Source organism: Trachurus japonicus, chromosome 12 (assembly GCF_045865225.1).
Source record: "Trachurus japonicus isolate A0001 chromosome 12, Traja_1.0".
NCBI lineage: Eukaryota > Metazoa > Chordata > Actinopteri > Carangiformes > Carangidae > Trachurus > Trachurus japonicus.
The window spans coordinates 10253117-10278060 of record NC_140918.1 but is presented as its reverse complement, the minus strand read 5'-3'; the positions used below and the strand labels follow the sequence as shown (position 1 = coordinate 10278060).

The 24944-nt window shown below is 43.6% G+C and overlaps 1 protein-coding gene across 7 annotated transcripts in view; it reads right to left on the bottom strand.

The window, feature by feature from the left end:
• Window positions 1-16536, bottom strand: part of garnl3 (GTPase activating Rap/RanGAP domain like 3) — a 76827-nt gene extending 60291 nt beyond the window's left edge. For 3 of the 7 annotated variants that reach the window (XM_085793079.1, XM_085793081.1, XM_085793084.1), the window contains exon 1: window positions 15898-16148. In XM_085793079.1, coding sequence (XP_085649205.1) covers window positions 15898-15995 — 98 coding nt within the window. In that variant the 5' untranslated portion in view covers window positions 15996-16148. Of the gene's footprint in view, window positions 1-15897 lie in introns of all 7 variants that reach the window. The other 4 variants (XM_085793076.1, XM_085793077.1, XM_085793080.1 and 1 more) reach the window with 2 other exon arrangements.
• Window positions 16537-24944: the final 8408 nt, after the last annotated feature.

The window sequence follows — 24944 nt, the reverse complement described above, 5'->3', positions numbered from 1 at the left end:
CTTAATTCAGTAATTAACACCTTTTAATCAAACTTGACCTAATAAAGCTCCTAATTCATCCAGTCTGCAACTGTATGAACTGAAATATGAAGATGTTGTTTATAGCTTCATCAGCTTTGGTCAATTCAAGCAGCAATTCCTCCACAATCTGGCAATCCAAAAAGTTGCTCTATAATGAATAAGAAATGATGTGCAAATGGTTTAAGACATGAGTTATGAGTTATATGTCCTCTATGGAAGGTGATTAGGGAGATCTGAGATTGTCTCAGAGGAAAATGGTCTTTGTGTTTCTCTGGCCTCTCAGATCGTCACCAATCGATCACTCTTATGAGCTCCTCGGGGTCTACCCATAATCCCACTCAACAGGAGGTCTAGGCAGAGATGAGGTCATTCATTTACTCATTCATTCATTCACTCACCCACTCATGCAACCTCTCTCCCTCTCGCTTCCTTTTTTTTGTCTTTAAAATGCACTTTTCTACCTCCTATTGATCGACTCCTGGGTTATTTAACATTCTAGGTGACGCAGCGACACATGCACAGATCTGAGAGCAGCATTCATTACACCGCCGCCACGTTCATTAGAGGAATTGGAGTGACAACGTGTCACAGCAAAGATCCAATCTGGTGTTTTTTGACAAATACTGTTATGTTATAATAATAACATTACAATTTTTATTGTGTTTTACCTTTAAATGTTATTTAAATACTGACATTTTGTACATATCTTGGTCACAATTGTTCAGAAACAGAGCAAATCTATTGTTTATGTTTTGCTCATCAGATGATAATGTTATCAGATACTTTATAAACTCCCAAATAGACAGGAGCTTTAAAGAATCCAGTTTAATCCAGTTTATGGTGACTAACTTCATGTTTTCTAGGGTTAAGTGAATAAATGCAGCTTCCTCTTCTAAGACAAAGATATATAAAGTATTTTATTTACAGTATTCAACATTTAGACAAACTTCCTGTTTGACCTCTTATAAGCAGAAATCCACATAGTTTTGTTTGTTTGTGTTATTTGGGTTGTTTCAGATTTCACTTTCTGCAAAAGTTTAGAAGCAGAATCATTACAGGAGTGTTACATGAGCTATAGAAAGTCTGTGGTCTCCTATAGGGAAACATCACATCTATCATTTCCATCTTTAAACACTATTTGCATGGCCGTATGTGTGTATTTAAATATTTTGGTCGCTCTGACTCATTCATATCTGGCTGCGAAAAGATTTTAATGAGAGTCCAATGTAAGTGATGGAGGGACAAACTCCACAGTCGTCACTTTATTTTAATGAAGAGCTTGTTTTTCTTAAAATGAATTCGACAAACATTTCCACACTGAGCTGCAGTGGAGGAATAGAAAAATAATGAATTTTGGTTGCAATAAATAACTGAAAGATTATTTTTAATTCAGACTGATGAGGCCTCAGTTAGCTTTGGATTAGCTTTGGTATATAGAGTTACAATAGAAAAACCATTATAGACATAAAGCTGCTTCATGTGAGTATTGGTAGAGGACTGGAATGAGAAAATGTGAATCTGTCCTGTCAGGAGAAGGAGGACAGGCTAAAAGAAAAAATACTTGTCACTTGTCAGGCTGGAGCGGCGAGCGAGCGGCGCTGCACATATGAAGGCGAGGACACGCAGTAAAAGGAAACAGAGAGGAATGTGGCAAAAACATGTCGAGGAGGACTTTAATTCTCCGCTCTGTGCTCACACGCGCAGAATAGCAGGTGACATATGAGCTTAAGTAAATCTGATACCTTCACAATAGGCCAGCCGCAGCCTGCGTCTCCAGCAGCTCAGCCTACACACTGCACACACACACACACACACGACATGAAAGAGTGCAGGAATGCTCGGCTCAGGCTACACGACACTCAGCTGTTCATCAATTTTTAATCGGAAGAAACCCCCCCCCCTCCCTCTGTGGCACAACCACACCACACCACACAACAGGAAAACACCTAAAGCTACTGACACGCATGGCATTTTCTCTCTTTCTGAATGAATGTGGATGCAGCAGCTTTGGAAATAGCCGCAGCTGTAATCTGCAACGGCCTGAAGAACAAACATAAACACAAACACAAAGCTGCTTCCATAAAACACAGCTGGAAATAAATAAAAAAAACCTTTGTTTTCTCACATTAGGGTCAAATTACAAACAAACAAACCTGAGATACCTGAACACCCCCACCTCTAATTAGAGCACGTACACAGACATTCATACATGTTGCATAACACAACACACACTACCACCACACCCACACAATTGTCACCCTTTGACACGCTCATGGTCTCCATGGCCTTTGCATAAGGGCTTCTGGTTTTTTTTTTTCCAACCGTCACTTGTAAATTCAGCAACAAAAGGAAGTTGAAATGGGGAAGACTTCCTGTTCAGAGATGGGCCTGTTAGACGTGGCGTCAGGAGCCGTCGACCTGAATGAAGAACAAAACCGGTGGCGACAGAATGAATGAAACCGGTGTAATGTGACAATAAAGCGTCCACTCCTCCAGGTGATGAATATAATCCACCAGGGTTCCTCACAATGGAAACTGAGATGCTAACGAAGAGCTGTTTGTGTCTCTGCTGATGCCTTCAAGTGCATCAAGTACATATCCACTGCTCCGAAACCCAAAGATATTTCACTTGCTGTCATGTAAAACTAAAGAAAAAAAAATCAAAAACAGCATAGATTCATATATAAGGAAGTGGAAGACTAACTCCAGTAGTTGTGATTCATTTCCTGTGGATCAACTAATGGATTAATTGACTAATCTGTCTTCCAGTTTGTGGATTAAGTGGTGAAAATGTGCAGCTCTGCAAATATCAGGAAGATGCATTTGGTGACAGATTGAGATTTAGTAAAAACACAGATGTATTTGTTTCTGCAGCATCTGCACCACCTACACAGACTAAACTCCTCTGGAGCAGATCTGAGGAAAGAGACAACAACATGATGTTATTCTTCCTTTGTCCAAAGTGCTTGAACTTTTTCATGTACTTGCTTGTTAACTATCTTTGTCAAAAGGTGGAGAAAAAATATTTAAATGTATTTTTAACCTCAGCTTTTAACACTGAACATCCCTAAAAAATGACTATTAACACACGATTTAAGTGGATTAACTTTCACTTGATCAATTTAGTGTTTCAGCTGTATTCATGGCAACGTAATCCAGGTAATAATGAGGCTGAATGTCACCGTTTTATTTCCATGATCGTGCCATTTGCTCACGGATTAACCCGATTAGACTGCAGTAGGTGTCGCCACATTCCCACCCATCGTATATTTGCATGTCGCCGAGCTGCAGAGAGCTGCTACAACAAACCTACAGGGCTCACACACCTTCTATTATGGTGAGTAATCAGTGAGGTTGGTGCTTTGGATCTATTAGTTAGGAGGTGATGTATTAACTATAAACCTCATTCTTCAATGTGTGTGTGTGTGTGGGACCTGACAGTGATGGACTATCCCAGGCTCCACTTTCCCCCAGACAAATGCAACTTCAAAAGCTGCAGGATATAAATGTAGGTGTAAGCATTATAGTGTGTGGGTTCGCAATCCATGGCCATCGCGGTGCACAGGTGCACACAACATGCATGTCTGTGTGTGTGTGTGTGTGTGTGTGTGTGTGTGTGTGTGTGTATGCGTGCACGCAGGGTTTTTCCTCAGCAGTTGAAGCCAGTTGAAGCTGCATGATGCGGATCAGGAGCTCTCGAGTCAATAAGTTTTTGCTAATCCCTCCGAGCCGCGCCGCCTCCTCTCTGGACAGCTGCCACGCCGGCCCTTTAGTCTCACCCAGTAAGCCACGTCTGACCAACGGCACCTTTCCCACGCAGGATTTAAACACTGACTCTGTTGCTGTGTGTATATGTGTATGTGAATGTGTGTGTGTGTGTGTGTGTGTGTGTGTGTGTGTCAAAATGCACAATGTGATTAGATGTACACTAGATCACTCTGGGTCCGATGGGAGTAATTTTCTTTCAATAGAAAAACGAGCGGAAACACATGAACGACGTGAGGTTTTATCAGCCGCACACATCCAGGTGCAACATGCAAATCAATAGACGGGACATGATTCCACTTTTCTTTGATGAGGCTTTGTCCCTGGATAATATGTAACCGGCAAGAGGGCGGGGGGGTGGGGGGGTGCGGAGGGCAGTTATGATAGATGGCTTCATTTGCTTATGGAATGATTCGACCATTGTTTATTCACTGGCGCTGGCGCTGGCGTTTACACCTGGACAGTGGAGGCAGATTTCCTCCATGTTTTTGTTTCCCTGAGAGTGTTTCCTTGTGTTGATCTGAGGATCTGAGGATGCTGTAGCTATGCTGCACAGATCGTAAAATCTCCTGATGCAATATTTGGGACCCCTAATTACTTTTATTTTACTTTTGATGCATTAAAACACTGTTACAGAGGCATAGTCCATCAAAAGGTTGTGAACCACTGAATCATATACTGTAGTTAGCAGCTCCCCCGTGCCCATTTTTCTGCACAATGAGTACTTTAATTTATTTTAAGTGCATCTTAAAGGGATAGTTCAACATTTTGGCAAAGGCACAGAGACAGAGTTGTTTTCGAGGCAAATGCAGAGACTGCTTGCCGACAAACTGCCCCCACGAGAACACATATCAGTGGTTTTGCATGAATTTACCTCGAAAACAACTCCCGGTCTTGTAACGTTCTGTTATTATCTCATAGCGTGGTGAATGTGCAGGTCACAACTTGTCCACCAGAGCGTTTTGGAGTTGTTGGATTGTGTATTTGATGAGTTTGATGAGGGAAACCAAGAAATCCCATTAGCCTCCGTAGCGTAGCTCTAAGCAGCTCTGCTCCGCCGTTCTAAAAATAGCTTGCACCGACAATCAAAGGTAACGAACCTACAACTAAAGGGATTATGGCAATGGGTCAATTTGCCAAAATGTTGAACTATCCCTTTAATATTATCTCTTCTAAACTTTTATTCATTGATTTACAGAATATTTCAGCAACTGGTGACCATCTTGCAAAAAAAAAAAAAAAGCCAAATTTTCACTAGTTTCAGTTCCTCGAATATGAATAGATTTTAGTTTTTGACAAGCGGGTTGAGTTAAAGAAGTCATCACACTACTCTGTCTTGGCCCTTTTTGAAATGATTAAGGGATCCAGCAGCGATCCATCCATTAACTATACTGCTGCTTATCCGGGGAGGAGGGCGGGGTACAGCCTGGACAGGTCGTCAGTCTGTCACTGAGCCGACACATAATAGAGACAAACAACCACTGCTGCTCGCATTCACACTTACAGGCAAATTAGAGTCACCAATTAACCTAATGAGCATGTGTTTGGACTGTGGGAGGAGGAGGAGGCTGGAGAAACCTGGGGAGAACCATGCACGCTCAGGGAGAACATGCAAACATGCACCTAATCATTAATGGATAAGAAAAGCACTGACAGACAGTTGCAGCCTTATATTGACATTTCTATGTTGTTGCATTAATACTGGTGGTGAGACTGGACCTGAGGCCTTTCTGGGTGGGTTTTAGAACGGGGGAGCAGAGCCGCGAGCTGCTCATTGCTACGCTACGGAGACTAATGGGATTTCTTGGTTTCCCTCATCAAACTCATCAAATACACAATCCAACAACTCCAAAACGCTCTGGTGGACAAGTTGTGACCTGCACATTCACCACGCTATGAGATAATAACGGAACATTACAAGACTTAGTTGTTTTCGAGGCAAATTCAGAGACTGCTTGCTGAAAAACTGCCCTCGATGGGAACGCGCATCAGCGGTTTTGCATGAATTTACCTCGAAAACAACTCGGCCTCGTAACGTTACGTTATTATCTCACTGCGTGGTGAATGTTCAGGTCACAACTTGTCCACAAGAGTGTTTTGGAGTTGGTGGATTGTGTATTTGATGAGTTTGATGAGGGAAACCCATTAGCCTCTGTAGCGTAGCTCTGAGCAGCTCGCGGCTCTGCTCCGCCGTTCCAAAAACAGCTTGCACCGACAATTAAAGGTAACGAACCTACTGCTATGACTATAGGGATTATGGCAATGGGCCAGTTTACCAAAATGTTGAACTATCCCTTTATAAGCACATACTGTAGGTCAGTGGTTGTTTGTCTCTATATATCGGCCCTGTGACAGTCTAGAGTACCCAGCTCTCATCCTATGTAGCTGGGATTAGCTCCAGCTCTTCCATGAACAGTGACTGCAGAGATAAGCGATACAGCTGATGGATGAATGGATAGATGGATGTGTTGATACTTTAACTCACGTAAAAGATCTCCGATCATCTACTTAACGTCTAAAATTACATTTCAGTAAGCAGCCAGCTGCCCTCCTCTTTAGTTTGTGCTCACATGTTCTCTAATGGCAGTCGTTTACACACATAATCACATGAACACACACACAAACACACACACACAAGCATACGAGCACACACACACACACATACATACATAAACACATGCATGCATGATTTGGATTCAGACCTCGACCCCTTTGTTTCTACTCTGTCCCAAATGCCAGCAGGTCACCATGTGGCCTCTGTGAAATGTCACAGTGTCAGGCTGCAGCGATTTATGATGGCGCTCTCATTAAATGTGATCAGGTGAATTAACCTTTTGTCTGTAACGATCAGTGCCGGCCCCGGACACCACTCTGCCCTTTGGCCCTTTTTGGCTGAGCATGTGTGTATGTGTGTGTGTTTTTGTGTGTGTGCTCTTGATTCTGGGATTTGTTCACATTTGTGGAGTCATAACGATGTTTTACATTGTCACAGAGTGCAGAGAAACACAGTGAGAGTCTGAATGAATGAGTCCACCTCCTCCTGTCACTGCTTCTTAATGCACTTACTCCTCCTAGTGGAAAAGTGTGAATGGCCAGTGCACCAGTCATGTCATGTTTTATTGTTCACCTGCTTCCTTTGAGTTTTCATGCTCCTCAAACACTTTGCTCCTCTCAGATTGTGACGCATCAGTAACTAAACTAACTCGATAAAAGGGTCAGAAGTGTGAAATTCCTCCTCTAATGTCTCTCTGACCAAACATCCGTATGTCCACATCAGTGTTTACACAGGGAGAGTCTGCCCTCTTGTGGTTAGAGCTGTCATCACAAGTGGATGAGAGGGAGGTCAAAAACCTGTTCATACAAGAGTTTACATAAGCACCGTCTAATTATCTATAATTCAATTACATACAGTAATCATTAAGCCTTTATTGCATTAACTTTTTTTATCTTATTGGAGATGTTCTGCTGTCTACCAGTGTGAATGTATGCAATATAAATCATTAAGAGAAGTATATAATTTGAATGATCTATCGGTGAAAGCAAACAACATGATGCATGTGAAATTCAGTATTAAAACGTACAGATGCTCACTTGTTTCTTTACATTATAATTCCTGAATTTTCCAAATGAGATGAGATGAGAAATTAGATGAGAACTATGAACATGGATTATTATTATAATACTCTTATAATTACTATGGGACACTAGCAGCATGTTGTTCTGCATCTTTGATCCCCGTGCCCTTGTTCATGTTCCCCAGAGGATGAACCGTTTAGCTTGGTGATCTCCTGTCTTTCCATCTGGTGTCTCATTGTCGAGTCGCCATGTAATAATTACCTACCAGGTACCGACATCCATCTTCCACTAACGAATCACATTCCCATCAGCCTCAGCTGTGCTCTGCGTTTAAAGGGGAACTACGTATGCAAGTCTGGTGGCTTTTCCGCTGTTTTGCTAATGCTCCTCTCGTCCATGTGCATTTGTTTACAATGAAGCCAGCAAAATAACATATACGATGTTACGACGTGTGTATTTGTGTAGTTTTAACCATCGTAAACAAAAGATTGCCGGTTACGGAGCACGTTTGTGTCACGGTGCCGCAGAAATGACAGCTGGGACACCGGGGCGGCGACTGAGTAACTACACTGATGTTGCAAGGTTGGTTTTCAGCCATGAGACGCCAGGTGGAAGACAGAGAGCCTCCATTCTCACTCGTAACAAGTCATGTAGTTAACCATCACAATTAGTCCGGAGCTTTTTAATTAAGGTAAAAATGTAGCATAGCCACGGGAGAAATCCTGCTTAGTTCCTCTATAATGCTAGTTAGCAAAACTCTATCATGTTAAATGGAAAAGGTGGGAACGGCGGATATTTACATCTGCTTGGCATTGGGCCTGTCGCTGCAGCAACCGCTGTTAGCACACTGACTTATTTGGGATTTAGTGTAAGTATCACAGAGCCGGTGACGTGGCTCTTGTTTCTCTAAGGACTTAAAAGTCTTAAGCCTTCACCTCTCTGGCGTCCTGCCACATGTGGCTCTGCTCTATGAAAGGGGCGTTCCCAAATGTAAATGCAACATTACACTTCAGCTCTTTCATCACAATAAGTACAAATCAGTCAAATACATCTGAGAGCAATCGAAATGCAAAATAAGGTTAAAGTGAGGCCTTTCTGTCTCTATTGGACGTTTGTTTGTGTTTTTATCTTCTGCAGTAGCAAAACATCCTTTAGTTAAAAATAGCCACATACAGTATAATCCATATACTCCCGCAGTAGTCGGCCTGCAGTTAATGAAGGTCTACACTGCGTCTGAGCCACTTCTTTACACCCTCCACTGAAAATAAACCGTCTCAGATGTAATGCCTCTATAGGTAGTTTCCAAACTGCACTTCCATCTCCTGCATCTCTTCCACCGTCTCCCTCTGTTGCTCGCTCTCTAACCAAGAGGAGGTTTTTTTGGCCAGCCTCCCTTCAAACCGCAGGGTAAAAATGTACAACAGTAACCCTTCACTGGCTCCATTTCCTCCCCTCCCTCCCCCCCAGTCTCTCCTGGATCGCTCTTCAAGGGTTATGACGGGGGCAGCGGGCTGGTGTGAAGCAGCTCGCAGTGTACACACAGACGGTGGCCATACTGTGCAGACTTCCTTTGAGCTTTTCATACTCTGCGCTCCGTTCCTCTGGCACTTCAACACACACACAAACACACACACACACAGACACACTCGCATTCACTTTGTTTTGCGAGTATCGGTCTCGTATGCATGTGGCTTGTGGCCGAGCTCGAGCTGGCCGCATCTCAACCAGTGCCCAGCTTTAAGTACAACTGTGCTGGGTTTATTCCAGGCAACTATAATGGGGGAATATTTTTCCAGCCTCCAAGTTTTCCTGAAGCAGTGCACAGTGCATCTTAATGTGTAGGTATGTGTCTTAAAGCCCTAAATGGAAGCAGATGTTCTGCTCAAAAAGTCAAAGTTTACATAGGGCTGTAATCAAGCGAGGGATTTTTTTTTCTTCCTCTTCTAGTAATTTGAGTCTATTTTTCTGTCTAAATGAGCCTGGTGCGCTGCGTAGTGCGCATGGCTGAACTGTGCCGGGTTGTGCTGAGCTATGCAGCCACATATGGGAGTGATTACAGTCCAGTGTTTATCAGACCTCACTGAGGGACTCACTGTACGGCTGAGCGGAGCAAGAACCGTCTGAGCTCGTGCAACACCGTTTCAATTTCCCAGCTACAACCTTCTACGGAAATAAGACAAGTGATAAAACGTTGCGCCAACACTGTGCGAGCGAACAATCGTAACCCCTGGAAACAACGACTTTACTCTCCAGCAACAAGTTTGACCGAATGATCGTATACTGTATACTGTATATGTCAACCTGGAAATGTTAATGATTATAGAAGGAAGGAATTTTACACATTAAACTCTGTTTATGTGTCTTGACATCATGTGGAAAATGAAGTCACTGGAGTCGATGTATGTTACAGCTGAAGGCAACGGGTTTGGATAAAAGGAACATGGGGGAGTGGAGTTAGTTTAGCAGACGTCTGCAGCCTGATGCTAACCCCCAGTGTTAGCTGCCACTAGCTGTCTGAAACACTGTTGCATTGTGGGTATTCATCAAAGGTAGCCTATTTGTCCTTTTTCCAGTTATTTTCATTTAAATGGGAGCTATGCAGGTCCAGTCACTTTTTCGCTGTTTTGCGAAACATCGGCCTTGTGCATTTGTTTTCAGTGAAGCCAAATCCAAAGAGTGGTGGATAACCTTATATCATATGTTTTATGATGTGTATATTTGTATAGTCTTATCTGTCATTAACAAGAGATCACAGTTATGTTTGTGTCGTGGTGCCGCCAAGACGAGAGCTGGAACAACGGGTTGTAGGCGGCCCTGATCTTGCAAGGTTGGTTTTCAGCCAAAAGAAGCTATAGGTGGAAAGCAGAGTCTCCATTCTCCCTCGTAACAAGTCATTTACCCATCACAATTACTCCGAAGCTGTTTAATTAAGGTAAAAAATCTTGCATAGTTCCCCTTTAAGTTTTCCATGAGTTTACTGCAGTGCTGCACTGAGGAATATAAAGTTACTTATTGTTAAACGGTAAAGTGTTTGAGCCATATTTGAGGGATCACAGCAGAAAATGTATATCAACTGGTTATCTGACATTTTCTACTCCTTCATATCAGTATCACTCCCAAAAAACCCACACCAGTAGAGCTGTACTGTCAACTGTTTTTAACTCATTGATCATCCAGTCCATAAAGACGTCCGTAAAATCGTCATCATACTTCACAAAGGTCTAGACGACGACGATTTCAAAATGATGTGATAAACAGTCATTAGACCCAAAGATATGTCATTTCTAATAAAGTAAATGCAGAATTCTCCCATTGAATGAGGCAAAACAAGAACATTTTGATTTCTTATATGACTCAAAACAATTAAAATGTCAAATTCCTGCCGGTTGACTCAGCACTGCAGCTCCATTGACGCAAGAGCGAAACCCCTGTGTCTAGTGCGTGTGAAAGTGAAATAAGATTCACTGTATGCAAAGCAGACGAGTGCCTCGAGTCAGCAAAAATGTCAGTGCGGGCCCATCACTTCATCTCTTCCCCTGCTGGATGCTTTATGACAGACTGTAACGCAGAGGGAGCCCCGGGCAGCACCGGCCTATCACAACCACTTTCACTGTGTCTGCGACTGGGAGCGCATCAGTCTCAGTATCATCATCGGCCCTCCTGCCCGTGTACAGTCTCTCTCTGCTCTGCATTCTTAGATCTGAAACCATGAAAAACATGTCTGACAGCAAAAACACATGTTCTTCATTCACACGCCGCTTTGAAGCCTACTGTAAAAGCTTCAGCAGGAAACCACATGAGGACAAACCCTAATACATATTTCCCTTTTTTTCCTCTCTCTCTTTCCCTTTTTTTTTTCTTTAAAAGATGCATATGTTTAAACCTCCCTCAGCCGTTTGTTTACAAAGCACGTGAACTCAGCACGGTGCACTTCTACTTCTTCTTCAGCCACATCTGGAAACGCTCTTGTGCCAATCTAACGAGCAGCGAGCTGCAGCAGCAGAACTCCTGGCAACCGTGGTCACAAAACATTGTGGGTTTGGCAGCGGGCGAGGTTAATGAAGACACTGATAGCATTTCAAAGCAAAATGCACTCAAACAACCTCTGGAGCGAGGGGTTCAGGGAGAACGGAGAATAAAAGGGAGGAGGTGGGAGGGAGGGAGGGAGGGAGGGGAAGGGAGGGGGAGTGAAGGATAGAGACTGTCAAGAGTTTCTGAGGCTGTGGCGCGTCAAGGAGCTATTTTTGCTCTGCTAATGTGGGGCCGAGGTTGCAGGGTGAAGTTATCGCCACTTTCTCCAGACACCTTGCCTTTTTTTTTTGTAGGGTGGGTGCACGGATTGGTAAAAAGCAAGGGGAAGGGCTGTGTGACATTGGCAAATTGAGTGGACTGATTAATGAGCAGCGAACATTCATCAAAAGTCATTAATCCAGGCCGTCAGAGCTAATCTTTCCTCCCTACATTGTAAACAGGCTCTTTATCTGAACGTATTTGTTCATTTTGAGCGACAAAGTCAAACCGTAGTAGGCCTAACAAACGCCTGATCACACATTGCCCCGGCTTTTGACTTGATGATAAATAAGCTTTTTCTTCTCTCTCTCTCTCATGGCAATTCTCCCTGCCAGTGCATGCCTTTCCTTAAATGAACTACAAATGTTCTGTTGTGGATTGACGAGCGAGACCCGAAAAAGATTCCACACAATGAGGTTAGTTTAGTTTCCACCGCACCAGAATCTGCTGATGCTGGATTCATAGAAAGCACGTTTGCCGACTTCTTGTGATTTCTGATGTTTCATACCGAGGTCAAGGTTTTGTTTTCTGCCCGGTAACAACGACGTCCGTTCACATTTTTCCCCCCCTCGCTGGCACCGTCTGTTGGAGTTATGTTTTGTTGTTGCCAGCGCGTGGTCGAGAGTCGAGCCAGTGCTTTCTTGGCTCCTTCAAGTGTCACTGTGTAGTCTAATCTTATTCACACACAATTAACCAGGGCTGACTGGAAGTGCTCTGACACAGGCCAGAGAAAGAGAGAGCTCGGTCGCAGAGCAGAGCTGACAGAGAAACATGCCTCCATTGTTATGGAAAAAAAAAAACGGAAAACAGAAAACGACACTAAATAAGTTAGGATTTGTTGTTCCTGGAGGTTTTCCAGACTTCGCTGTGTCAAGTTCAAGACTGGAGGGCAAAGAGCTTGTCCAAAGTTGTGTGTGCTTGCTTAAATAAAGTCAAATAGCACTGCAGTGATTCAAGAGGGATGAGTCTATCTTTTTATGACACTCTTGCTTGTCAGAACCTGGCGCCTCCTTACCCATAATGCAACTTCACCACTGTCAGGAAGGATATGCCATACTTACACACTACTATATTTGTGCAGTAGACAAACAGACATGCAACCACCTGCAACCAGCACCACAGAGAGAAACAAACGGCCAAACATTCAGTCCCACAGCGGTTCCTTCAACTTTTTTTTTGCTTTCACCTGCAACTCTGCAGCCGCTGCTGTCAGAGAGAGAATCTGCCAACTGGCAGCCTGGCGCTGACTTTGTTAGATAAAGCTTAGTCACGATGACACACGGTCAGAAATAATCATGTGATGCGTTTATCTCAAAGCAGATCGACTCCTTTAAAAAGATCACGGAAGCTTAATCCCACAAACTTTCCCCCTGAGAATCTTGATTTCACTTATAGATTCAAGTTTCTCATCGCAAGTTGATTGATAACAAACTTTTTTCCCCAGTGTCTTGTGTTTTCTTCTTCTAAATTGAATATATTTTGCTTTAAGGTGGATTTGAAAATGTCACTTTGGGCCTTTTTCCATTCTGTTTTCTGATATTTTATAGAATAAACGATTAATAAAGAGGAAAAAAAAATAGTCTAATTGACCCTGACAGTAATCTCATTGCGGCCTCGGAGAGTTAACCTAATGTGCCGTGAGATGCCTCACTCACAGTCCCAGAGTCTGTGTCTGTAGCCCGGAGAAGAAAACGAGGGCAGATCGATATCGAGATAAAACCTCCTCATGACATACTTCCACAGGAAAGCATATGGGAACACTTCAACCATTGTGTGTGTGTGCGTGTGTGTGGTGTGTGTTGGCGTGATCGCACACGTGACCTGACAGCCGGGATCTAACATACAGTGTGTCCTTATGAAGCTGTCCAAGTGTGTTAGGTGTGTGTGGCCATGCCTCTCTGCAGCACAATGAATTATACACAGCCCCCATCCTCAGCCTCAGCCTCAGCAGCAGTCCTGGACTTGAGTGTCTCTCATATCCCCTCAGTATAGTGGAGGAGAATCTATTTGCCCATGCAGTAGCACTTCAGGCCCGGCTCAGATTGATTGTCTGTTAAACTGCTAGTGTCTGAGAGACAGTCTGCCAGCCAGGAAGCCTCCTCCATCCACCATGCGGCTCCTGGGTCCACACAGCCTGCAGAGGAGGAACAGACCCCCTTCATTTCACTTCACTTCACTTCACTTCGCTGGATAAATCAAGCAAATTAGATGCGATGTGTAATTTGAAAGTAAGTGCTCGGCCAAAGTCAGAGCTCTGCACCACGTAGCGCCCTGAATATACTGACTATATACATACTGTATCCTCCATTTGGAGAAGGGGGACCTGGCCGTCTGGGGCCACGGTCCACGTCTCCGACAACATGTACTGAACCACTGAGACAAAGTTATCAGCTGTAAGAGCAACGGAGTGTGAATCATGGGTAAATTTGCGCTGCTGCTGCTGCACACCTCCACAGATTGTCTGAAATAGCAGGAAATGAGAGTTGAGGTGGGAGGAGAGACGCTGATGTGACCGAGACAATACTAATCAGAAGACACATATCTGATCTGGATTCATTAGGTGATTGAAAGACAATTAATTATTGATTAATAGTTAAAGTTACTTTTTTTTTTTTTTACAATTAAAAGCCAAATATTTGACGCCTTCACGTTCTCAAATGTGAGATTTTTTCCGCTTTTCCCAGTTTGCTTTGCGGTAGATTGAACATTTTGGGGCTTTGAACTGTCAGTGAGGAAAAAACGACAACAACAATAATGAATTATTCTGACCCAGTGTTAATGTTTGGAAATTAAAATCTGGTTACAAACTGGAGTTTTTACCCTAAAACTGTCACTAAGTCAATGTCAATGTTGGAGTACAAACCACAAATGATGAACCAGTTATGATAAAATACGGTGCATGTGTCACTGACATCACCGCTAACCTTACTAGATGATGCTCTGACACGACTGCCATCATAAATTATTGGTAAACGAGCTGCAGGAAGTCCTGTGGACACTCGGGCCAGTCAGTGATTATGCAAAGTACAGGAGGAGGAACTGGTTTCAGTGAAAGCCTTCGCCAAATATTTACTGATGCAAACCACAGCGGAGTAACTTGTGATGGATGGACTCCACAGGGAGCTGCACAGACGGATTAGGACATCCACACAGAGCCGGTGTCCTCCTCCTCCTCTTCCCCATCCTCCTCTTCCTGCTGCTGGAGGAGCCCACAGGACGACACACACACACACACTATGTCTCAAACCTCCCGGAGGTTTTGCCAATAACCAATCGCTCCACACAGAGAAGTCGCATCAGCTGCACGTTATGTGGTCTCTCCTCCGCCGAGACCCCGCGCCTTCATGTGTCTGCTGCCATTCAGTGTGTATGAACTCACCGACACCCCGCTGTGCTTCAGTATAGCAGCAGACTACATACAGCAGGTGATCTGAACCCCCTCAAATCAAATAGCCTCCAGTTTTTTTTCTTCTTCTTTTCAGGGAGGGAGGGCATGAGAGGAGGGGAGGAGGGGGTTGGTATGGGGTTGGGGGTGGGTGGGGGTAATTAAAACCTGCATATTCTGAGCTCTGAGTGGCTCAGGATTGGACAGCTTTGGGGGCACTGTGGCTGCTCTTCTGCCCAATCAACACCTGCCTCTGGCTGTAAAAAAAAAACGATGATTGACAGTGTCCTGCCACTAAGCAACACTGTCAACATGGCAGAGTCAGGTGCAGACGACACGTATCTGTCCATCCATACACACACACACACACACACACACACACACACACACACACACACACACAGTCAGAGATGTGGACAATGTGATGTGGGGGGGTTGAGTCAGAGACAGACAGAAAGACAATATTGAGATGAATAAACGGATGCAGGACGGTGTGATAATGTGCCTGCTCCCTCCTCTCTGGATACACTGCTGGATGTTTTTGGGGACATCCCTCCGCTCCAGTGCGCGCACACACACACATATACACACATGCACATACACAAACATACACACACACAAAGCAGATCCATCCTGGCTATAAATCACCAATCCACAAGGTGAAAGACAGACGGACACCCCACCACAAACTCACTGTTGGGCCCCGTGTAAAGTGCCACTTCTGGGCAGCAGAGAGCAAAAGCAGCCTCTGTGGGATGGTCGAGCCATTTTTAATCGCTCCTCTCTCGTGTCCCAGACACACACACAAAATTAAAGAATTAAAAAAAAAAAATGAAAGAAGACGAAGAGAGGGGGCTTACCTGGTGATCTCGAAGCTGCAACCTTTCCGAAGGAGCAGGGCTCTCTTCCGCATGATGCCTTTGTCTCTGCCGAGGTACACATTTTTATCTGAATTCATGGGTGCTGGGCGAGCAGGTTGACTCGGGGGAAACAGCAGAGCTTTTCCTTTTCCTAGGATAAAAAAAAAAAGTCAAAAAAAAAAAAAAAAACCGGAGCAGTGGACTGCGAGAGGCGGAAGACCAAAAAAAAAAAAAAAAAAAATTAAAAAAAAAAAGAGGCAGGCAGGCTGGCCGATGAAGAACAGGAGGGAAGAAGAAGCCGCTCGGCTCGGCTCACCTCAGCGGAGCGAGGAAAGTGGGATCTTGCAGACTTTTTTTTTTTTTTTGCCCCCCTTAGGCTACACAAAGGACGGTGAGCTGGAGCTTTCAGAGGTGCATGGTGCCGGGGTTGGTGGTATCTCCATGCGGGCTGCTCCTCTTGGTGTTGGTGTTGTTGGTGCGGGACTGCTGCAGTTGTTGTCAGCCTCACTGAGCGGAGGATCGAGTCTCTGCCGCCGCCACAGAGATCCGGTGATCCTGAACTCTGGAGCTGCACAGCCCTTCAGCTCCTTCTGCTCCTTCAGCCTCAGCCCGACACTGAGTGGCTGCACGGCACTGACTGAGAGAGGGAGGGAGAGAGAGAGAGAGAGAGAGAGAGAGGTGGTAGCTCTACTGCTGGTGAAAGCGTGTGTGTGTGTGTGTGTGTGTGTGTGTGTGTGTGTGTGTGTGTGTGTCTGTGTTAAATTAAGCAACTTCATGCGTGGGAAAGGAAGAGAAAGTGACAGAGTGAGAGTTGCACATTAAGCCTCTTCTAATACAGTCCTGTTTGTTAGCCCACAACAACAACATCCATCACATTATTGTGTAGAATATAAACAAAGTATTTTTTTTTTTTTTTAATTGAATAGAAGACATTTGCATTCATTTGGCGACCCAGTCTGTGCAAACAACAATAACAAGACTGAGTGAGAATCATAATTTTTCTACAGACCAACCACACACACAACACACATACAGTCTCTGCACCAGAGGAGATGTCCATTAAAAGTAACCATCCATTTAAATACAGCACACTCAGACACTCAGACCCTCCATTTAAGTGAAGCATTAAACATTTATCCTTTTGGACAAGAGCCATGTGTAGTAGTCTGTATGCAATATGAGAGACTAAACACAGTACTTTTATACTTAGTGTAGGCTACTTACCTAAGACACAGTATGAACCAGGAAAGATTAATTTCTAATGTAACAGCAGCAGCAGTAGCTTAATGGGATAGTTCAACATTTTGGCAAATTGGCCCATTGCCATAATCCCTATAGCAGTAGGTTGTTACCGTTAATTGTCGGTGCAAGCTATTTTTTAGAATGGCGGAGCAGAGCCGCAAGCTGCTTAGAGCTAATACAGAGGCTCATGGAATTTCTTGGTTTCCCCCATCAAACTCATCAAATACAAAATCCAGTTGTGACCTGCACATTCACCACGCTGTGAGATAACAACGGAACATTACGAGACAGAGTTGTTTCCGAGACAAATGCAGAGACTGCTTGCCGCGCATCAGCGGTTTTGCACGAATTTACCTCTAAAACAACTCCGTCTTGTAGCGTTCTGATATTATCTCATAGCGTGGTGAATGTGCAGGTCACAACTTGTCCACCAGAGCGTTGTGGAGTTGTTGGATTGTGTATTTGATGAGTTTGATGAGGGAAACCAAGAAATCCCATGAGCCTCCGTAGCGTAGCTCTGAGCAGCTCGCGGCTCTGCTCCGCCGTTCAAAAAATATCTTGCACTGACGATTGAAGGTAATGAACTTACTCCTAAAACTATAGTGATTATGGCAATAGGCCAATTTGCCAAAATGTTGAACTATCCCTTTAATGGTATTCATTGCTGACATGCTCAAACACATGAAAAAATCCTGTTGCGTCAGTTATCAGACGGAAGTGGCCGATGTCCACATCTGTTATTCTACCACATTACCTCACTTTGTCTGCAGAAAATACGATTTTTATATCATCACTCATCAGGCATCAAAGTCTGTGTGTGTCTTTTAACAACAGCTCGACCTTTAATACTCAAAATATGCAACTGGAGACCCAAGTGAGTGTGTTCCCATTGATCAAATATCATCTCAAAATGTGTGTTTGTGCTAGATAATTAGCAGGTTAAGCAATGTTTACTCTGCTAAGGCTGCAGGAGCACCCAGCTGTGGGTGCCACAGATCAGTTGATTAGCTCTATAAATACAATATAATGCTGTGGGCTGGGTGAGCATCCTGTATGTGTGTTTTTTTTATCAGGGTGGGAAGCTGAGGTGAGATTCATGCTGCACTCAACACCATCGATCAATCACATTTGATATCAGAGCTTGGTTAAATCTACTTGTCAGTTGCAGCACAGTAAAGGTCAGTGACACCAAACATTAGCATTACATGTCTAGTTTGATATATTCCTAGTTTATATTCTAACACTCATTTAGAGAAAACACGTTCTCACATTGTGGTCTGACACATTAAAGTGAGACTGTGACCTTCCTGTTGCAAACACAAAGTGCAATTCATAGGAAATGAAAACATCCCCCCTGATTAATTCAAAAACATACAGCACAACCATATTTGGACTGGTGTGGCCTATGTTGTCTAATAGTACAAGCTAATCCCACGATTATCACCACAGTTGTTGTTAAACTATGTTGCCATTAGCTCTGTGGGCTACTCTCTGTGGATTTTTCCTTTAATGTAATGAAATTTCTCTTAAATGATCTAAAATCTGCTTTTAACTTATTATCTTTATTAATTTAATGTTTTCTACAGTCAGTATTCAATATATGCAGTCGACTCTCAGCCACACCGGCCTCCACTTTGCAGGGTAATTGCCTTGGATTGATCTCAGCGTCACTATTTTACTCTTCTGTGTGTGCACCAGTGTATTAATGCAAACAGAACATTTATAATACATTTCATATTAAACTCACTCAAGTGGTGGCTTTTATTGTGAAAAACATAATGTGTTTATCACCGGCGGCGGCGGGAGGTTTGTTGCTGCAGCTGACAGCGATTGTTCAGTTTCAGCATTTTGGACGTCAGCTGATCCCATTGGTGCAAGGAAGTAATGTGCATGAGCCCTGCTGCTGCTGCTGCTGCTGCTGCTGCTGCTGCTGCTTCATGGGAAACACCTTTTTGCTGTGTGCACACACACACACACACACACACACACACACAGATCGGTGGTTGCAATTATTTTTGACAGACACTTTTCATTAAAAACGACAGCAACAACACCCGTTTGTTTGGCTGCACTGTAAACACACATACAACAACACATACAACACCAGCAGCAGCAGCTGCTTGGTGAGCGTTTGCACTCGCTGTTAACCACGGAGTTGCCAAATCAACCAGGAACTGAAATCTTTCAGGATTTCAACTTGAACGGTGTCATCGTTAAGCAACCAGAGTGTGTGAAAAGACACCATGAGAGGGAAAAAAACAAAACAACCAAAACCCTTTAGAGAGTGTTAACATTAAGCACTTGTGTTTGTTCACTTTCTTATCTTAAAGGTAGAGTTGCAGTTTCAGAGTTGCAGTTTGTACTGTAAACACAACATCTGTCTTAACCATCTGCCCCTGACAGCAGTTGTAAGGACTGACCCACGTTCAACTGCTTCTCCACTTCGGCCTTCAACTCAACTTCAACTTTAACTTCAAACAACTTCATTTATCCCTAAAGGACAATCTGACACAAAACCAAACAGGATAATCACAATCAATTCACAAAAAAGAGTGAAAACATACAGGTCCCAATAAATAAGTATTGCATAAATGGATGAATAAATAAGTTCCCAGTTGCAATTGCAATGCCAGGCCTAAGTTTAGTCACTGCCATCACCAGCATTTGAAAGTCTAATGGCTGACGAAATGAAGGATTTGGCAAAATCTATTTGTTCTAGTTTGAATATTTGCTAGTATCACCAAGATAGCGGCTGGACGCCATCAAGCCGGGAGTGTGTATCCGTAATTTCTCCTGGCTTGATGGCGTCCAGTCTCTATCTTGGTGGTAGTTTTTTGTTGTTGGTTGTATGTCTCACCTTTTCCATCCAATAGAAGGAAAAGAAGATGAAGACTCCCACATACACACAGTCTAGTATATCAGCCCACTGTTTAGATGAGGAATTCTCTCAACATGACTCACACAGCTGGATTCAAAGAGCGACTCGGCCGTGTTTGTGCGATTGGAAAGGACTTCTCGGTTTTTGTTGCTCAAACCTTCTGACTCACTGTGATTCAACACACCACCACCACCACCCTATGGTTAGAGACGCCTTTAAATAGCTGCCCTCTCTCCAACAACACCTCTTATCACTCTCACCGTGTTGCCGCTACATGCCGAAACAGCAGAATAAGATGCAACGGACGGAGCTGAAGTCTTGTTTACGGTGGCGTTATTGCACTTTATAGGAGATGCAGTATTTACTATAATTGAGACTGTCGGGGAAGGCGACCGGCCTGCCGACAACACATACAAGTACAAGTACAGAAAAATACAGGTTTACCAAGCTGATTTCCATATGTTTCTGTGGAGAACATCCTCAATGAAATGCAAAAACACATTCAAGGTGGATTAATGTGAGGCGGCGGTGAGGTTATGTAATGTGTGGGCAGGTCTTCCCTGCATTTACAGAACATGGATGGAGGACACTGTACGGCCTTGTAGGTCTGTGACCTCCGCAAGACGGTAATGAAAATATGAGTCCAAACATATTGTGGCCTTCTGCTGTGGAGATGAGGATTTTTTATGTTGTTAACCCACAGAAAGTCTTTTAACGCTTGATATTCATGCAGACGCAGAGAATTTCATCTAGATCCAGTTTAAGTCACATATTCAATCTACATGTTGTTCTGTTTCACTGTGTTGGACATAATCTGTTTCTTACGTAATTAGTGCAGAGGAGGTACAGTAACGTACATACTGAGGCTGTGCTCAGATGATTTCATAATTATGCACTGGATATTCTTAATTATTATCTCTGTTGCATGAAAACAAAGACCAGAGTATCATTAAAACATGCATTAAATACACTCTGTCTGTCAATATAAAGGGAGTTGGCTATAGAGCATTGTCTGTTGGCAAAGATGACTGCTTCTTCTGCAGCTCTTTATGAGACAGGCTGCAAAGCATGATGGTCTGGCTTGATGGATGCAGCATATATCTTATACAGAGCTACCTTGCGACAGTTTTGTAGTGCATGAGTGGATGAAATTTACAGCAGTGGAGAACGGCAGTATATGAACTATATACTGTAGCGGACTAGCTGTAGTGAGTGAATGGATGTTGTGTTTTACAGGTTGATTAGGTTTTTTTTCATTGCTGCTTGTAAAAATGAAGATAATTATTATTAAAGAGAGCTAAAACTGTAAAACTTGAATGATAAAAAACTTCACAGAGTTGAGTCTGACCAGCAAAACTGTGGCGACAACTATAAGCTCCATCATGAGTGAGTGTGAGCTCGGTTTAATCTGCAGTGGACTGAGTGATTGTTCAGTTTGGTAGCAGGACAGCCTGCATCTCAGTTTACACAGGAACAGCCTCCCATCCACTCTGATCAACACAGTGACGGCCATCTGTCATTTTTAACATGCATGTGCCACGGGGAGTGTAGCTTATGAGCTGTAACCAGCCAGCCAGCCAGCCAGCCTCCTGCTCCGACCGTGGCTCAGCCTCCACCACCACCAGACTGCACAACAATGACCTCCACATTTACATTTTGAGGACATTTTTTATCCCAAACGGAGCAGAGTGTTGTTCTGTGTGCAGAGTCTCCATTAGTCGGGAAGTGGCGAGAGGAGGACGAGGACAAGAGGAAGCAAATGTTACAAATCAGAGAGAAGGGTTAGCGAGCGAGGGGTGAGGAGCAAAGATAGATGAGGGTAGTAAAAAATTGGGAAGAGGAGGTGAGTGAGTGAGTGAGTGAGTGAGTGAGTGAGTGAGTGAGTGAGATTCAGTTACATTTTACTGCATTGAAAAGGTTAAATTTATGAAAACACAGATCCACTTCTGGGGGAAAATTTGCATGTTATCGACCTTTAAAACGCAGCTGGTGCAAAAAAAAAAAAAAGAACTAAATAACAAGAAAACAAAACAAAACACAGTCTAAAATAAGACTTGTGCTGACTGGCAGTCTCTATAGCTCTTCTTGTTGCAGTGTCAGCACGTCGTGAAGTGAAGTTTCAAAAGGAACGGCTGCACATAAAAACAAAACAAAAAAATGGTCTCCAACTTGCAGCTGATGGAGAAAGTATCAGGGAAAAGGGGGAGAGAAGTACGACCTGGCAACATGAACATGGAGCCTCCTCCTGTACATCTCCTCACCTTCTGCCTCGGCTGCCTGTAAACCGACTGATTCATCCGTGTCTTGCTGACCTGAGCAATAAATAAAAGAGCGAGGAGGGGGAGCAGGGGCCACAACGTGTTGCCAAACCTCAGCCGAGGTGAGTCTATCAATGACACCGGGCCGCACGCCAGCAGACCACAGCATCCCCCTCCCACCACCATCCCACCATCATCCCCCGACCCCACATCCAATCCAAAATACATTTTGTAATGCATCAGTTTGTGACAAAGCGATGCCAACGGTGGCACAGCTCTATGAGTCACAGGGTTTTTCTGGGGTGGGATGTGGGTGGGAGTGGGAGTGGGGTAGTTTGGAGGCTGGCAATGAGGGCACGAGTGTCAGCAAGCTGTCATCCCCTGCGGGGGCTCAGTGGGCAGCAGCAGCAGCATATAGAGATGAGAAGCGATGCCAAATGCCACTGCAGAGCCCCGCACTTTGAACAGCGATACAGAGGGAGAAGCTGTTATTTAGCTCTGAGTCACAGCACCACCAGCAGCCGCCAGGTCACCGCTCTGAATCCCGACGTGACTGCAGGTTAAAAGCCAGCGACTCCCAAAAATGTTAACTTCTGACCTTTATTGGAGGACGATTGTGATTCCTCATCACAGAGTACAGCTGCTGCATTGTGGACGGGTTAAACACACCGGCTGTTTCCTGAAATATCAACAGTATAAGTGAGAAAACGCAGATAAAATAAAGATCATTTTGTGCAGTAGTAACATATATATATTTCTCTCCTTATCCATTTATTCATCTTGGGACCGTTCAGATTTACCTTGGACCCCTCGACTTCCTGGTCGAGAGCTGCTGAATTCAAGTTCCTACATGTACATGTGCTTCCCATTACATTTGGTTTGTTTTATTGATGCTCCATTCCACCTTAATGCGGTGGTTTAATGTTACATTCACTTTCTCTCGACCATGAGCGACCATTTAGCACAAATTCCTCCCTTGATGACAGCTCAGCCAGAGATTAGTTTATATACAGTATGGACGATTAGATCATTAGGAGTATATATAATAAACTATTCAACCAAATCTCCTATTGAATTAATTCATTTCTGTCCCACGAGGGACAGTATGAATATCAAGACAATTTGAATTCTATTGTTCTGTATCAAGTGTTTACATGACACATGGATGCACTTTGTTTGTGTCACTGTATCAGGAGTTTCCCCTCTGATGATGTAGAAACTAATTATATCAGTGTGTCAGTTTGAGAAACGGAAACCACGGGGATCTTTTGACATTCTTGAAATAGCCGCACTTCCACTTTCAGTTACTGAGGCCCAAGTGAGTCCAATCATTTTAATAAAACCAATAATGCTATTTAAAAAATATTGTGTGTGTGTTTTTTTTTTCAAACCCAACTCAAAGCTGAAGAGGTTCTAAATTAAAGAAGCAAAAACAAGACAAAACAACAATTATACATGTTCAAATTGAAATGAAACGTTTGCTGACCTGCTGCGGTCTCCTACATTATGATAATTATTCATTTTCACTCCTAATCTCTATTTAAATCAATTCATGGGGAGGCTTTCAGCCAAAGATCAACTGTTTGTGTTCCAGCATGTGTGTGTGTGTGTGTGTGTGTGTCCTGTGTATGAACAGGTGCAGAGGCTTCGTCGGGGTTAACGGCGGTCATTCAAGCAGAAGAAAAAAAAGGCTTCAAGGGCATTGTTAGTGTGATGAAGGACAACCTATGCACACATACACACATACTGTACACACAACCCTACAGTTAAAGATCACACACCCTTTATTCTCCTCCTCCTCCTCCTCCTCCTCCTCCTCCTCCTCCTCACACAGTCAATCAGAGAAGTGACTTCACAGAGAGTTGGAGCTGCACAGACGTCCTCCCCTGCTCAAAAGAAATCCTCCCTGTCCTCTGGTTCTGAAACAAACTCACCCATAGAAACCTTCACCCTCTTCTCCCTGCAGCTGATTGCACCTACACACATTAAAAATGCAAAAAATCGGAGCAATCAGACGGGAAAGAAAAGGCACTTGAATACTGATGGCCTCGAGTAATTTTCCCCTCAGATTACAACTGAAAACAATCACGTCAGATCCACGGAGTTTCCCGACGGCCTCGTCTCTGCACTTTACAGCTTTTATCATCAATCGAGAGATGATGATGAAAAGTAAAATAGAAAAAAAAACACTCAGTGAAAATGTCAAAATCATTTTTAAACCGTCTGCTGAGGAGTGAAAATATTGCGTCTTTGTCTTTAACCTCTCCTAACACGAACATGACAGTCTGAATGTTTACTCTCCATTGAATCTCAAGGGTAAATTTAATGCACAAAAGCATCCGTCAGTGTCCTTCTGTCACAACGTGTAGTTAAACATCCCTGTACAGGATTTTTAAACAATCATCATGACAATCATTCTATAGATGAATCTCATGTGAGTTGTAACGTCCTCATCCGTCTGTGTCGTCTGACATTTCCCATGGGGGAACATCAACATATCATCGTCTCTGTCCCTATTCACAAACGAGTGAATTAATTAATAAGGAGGAATCGTTTTCTGTCAGTCATCGCCTCAACATTATGAACCAAACTGGAGCCAGCCATCTTGAGAGTGCTTGAGTTTTTATTTTTACTTCAGAGTGCTACTCTGTTCGAACCCACCCAGCTCT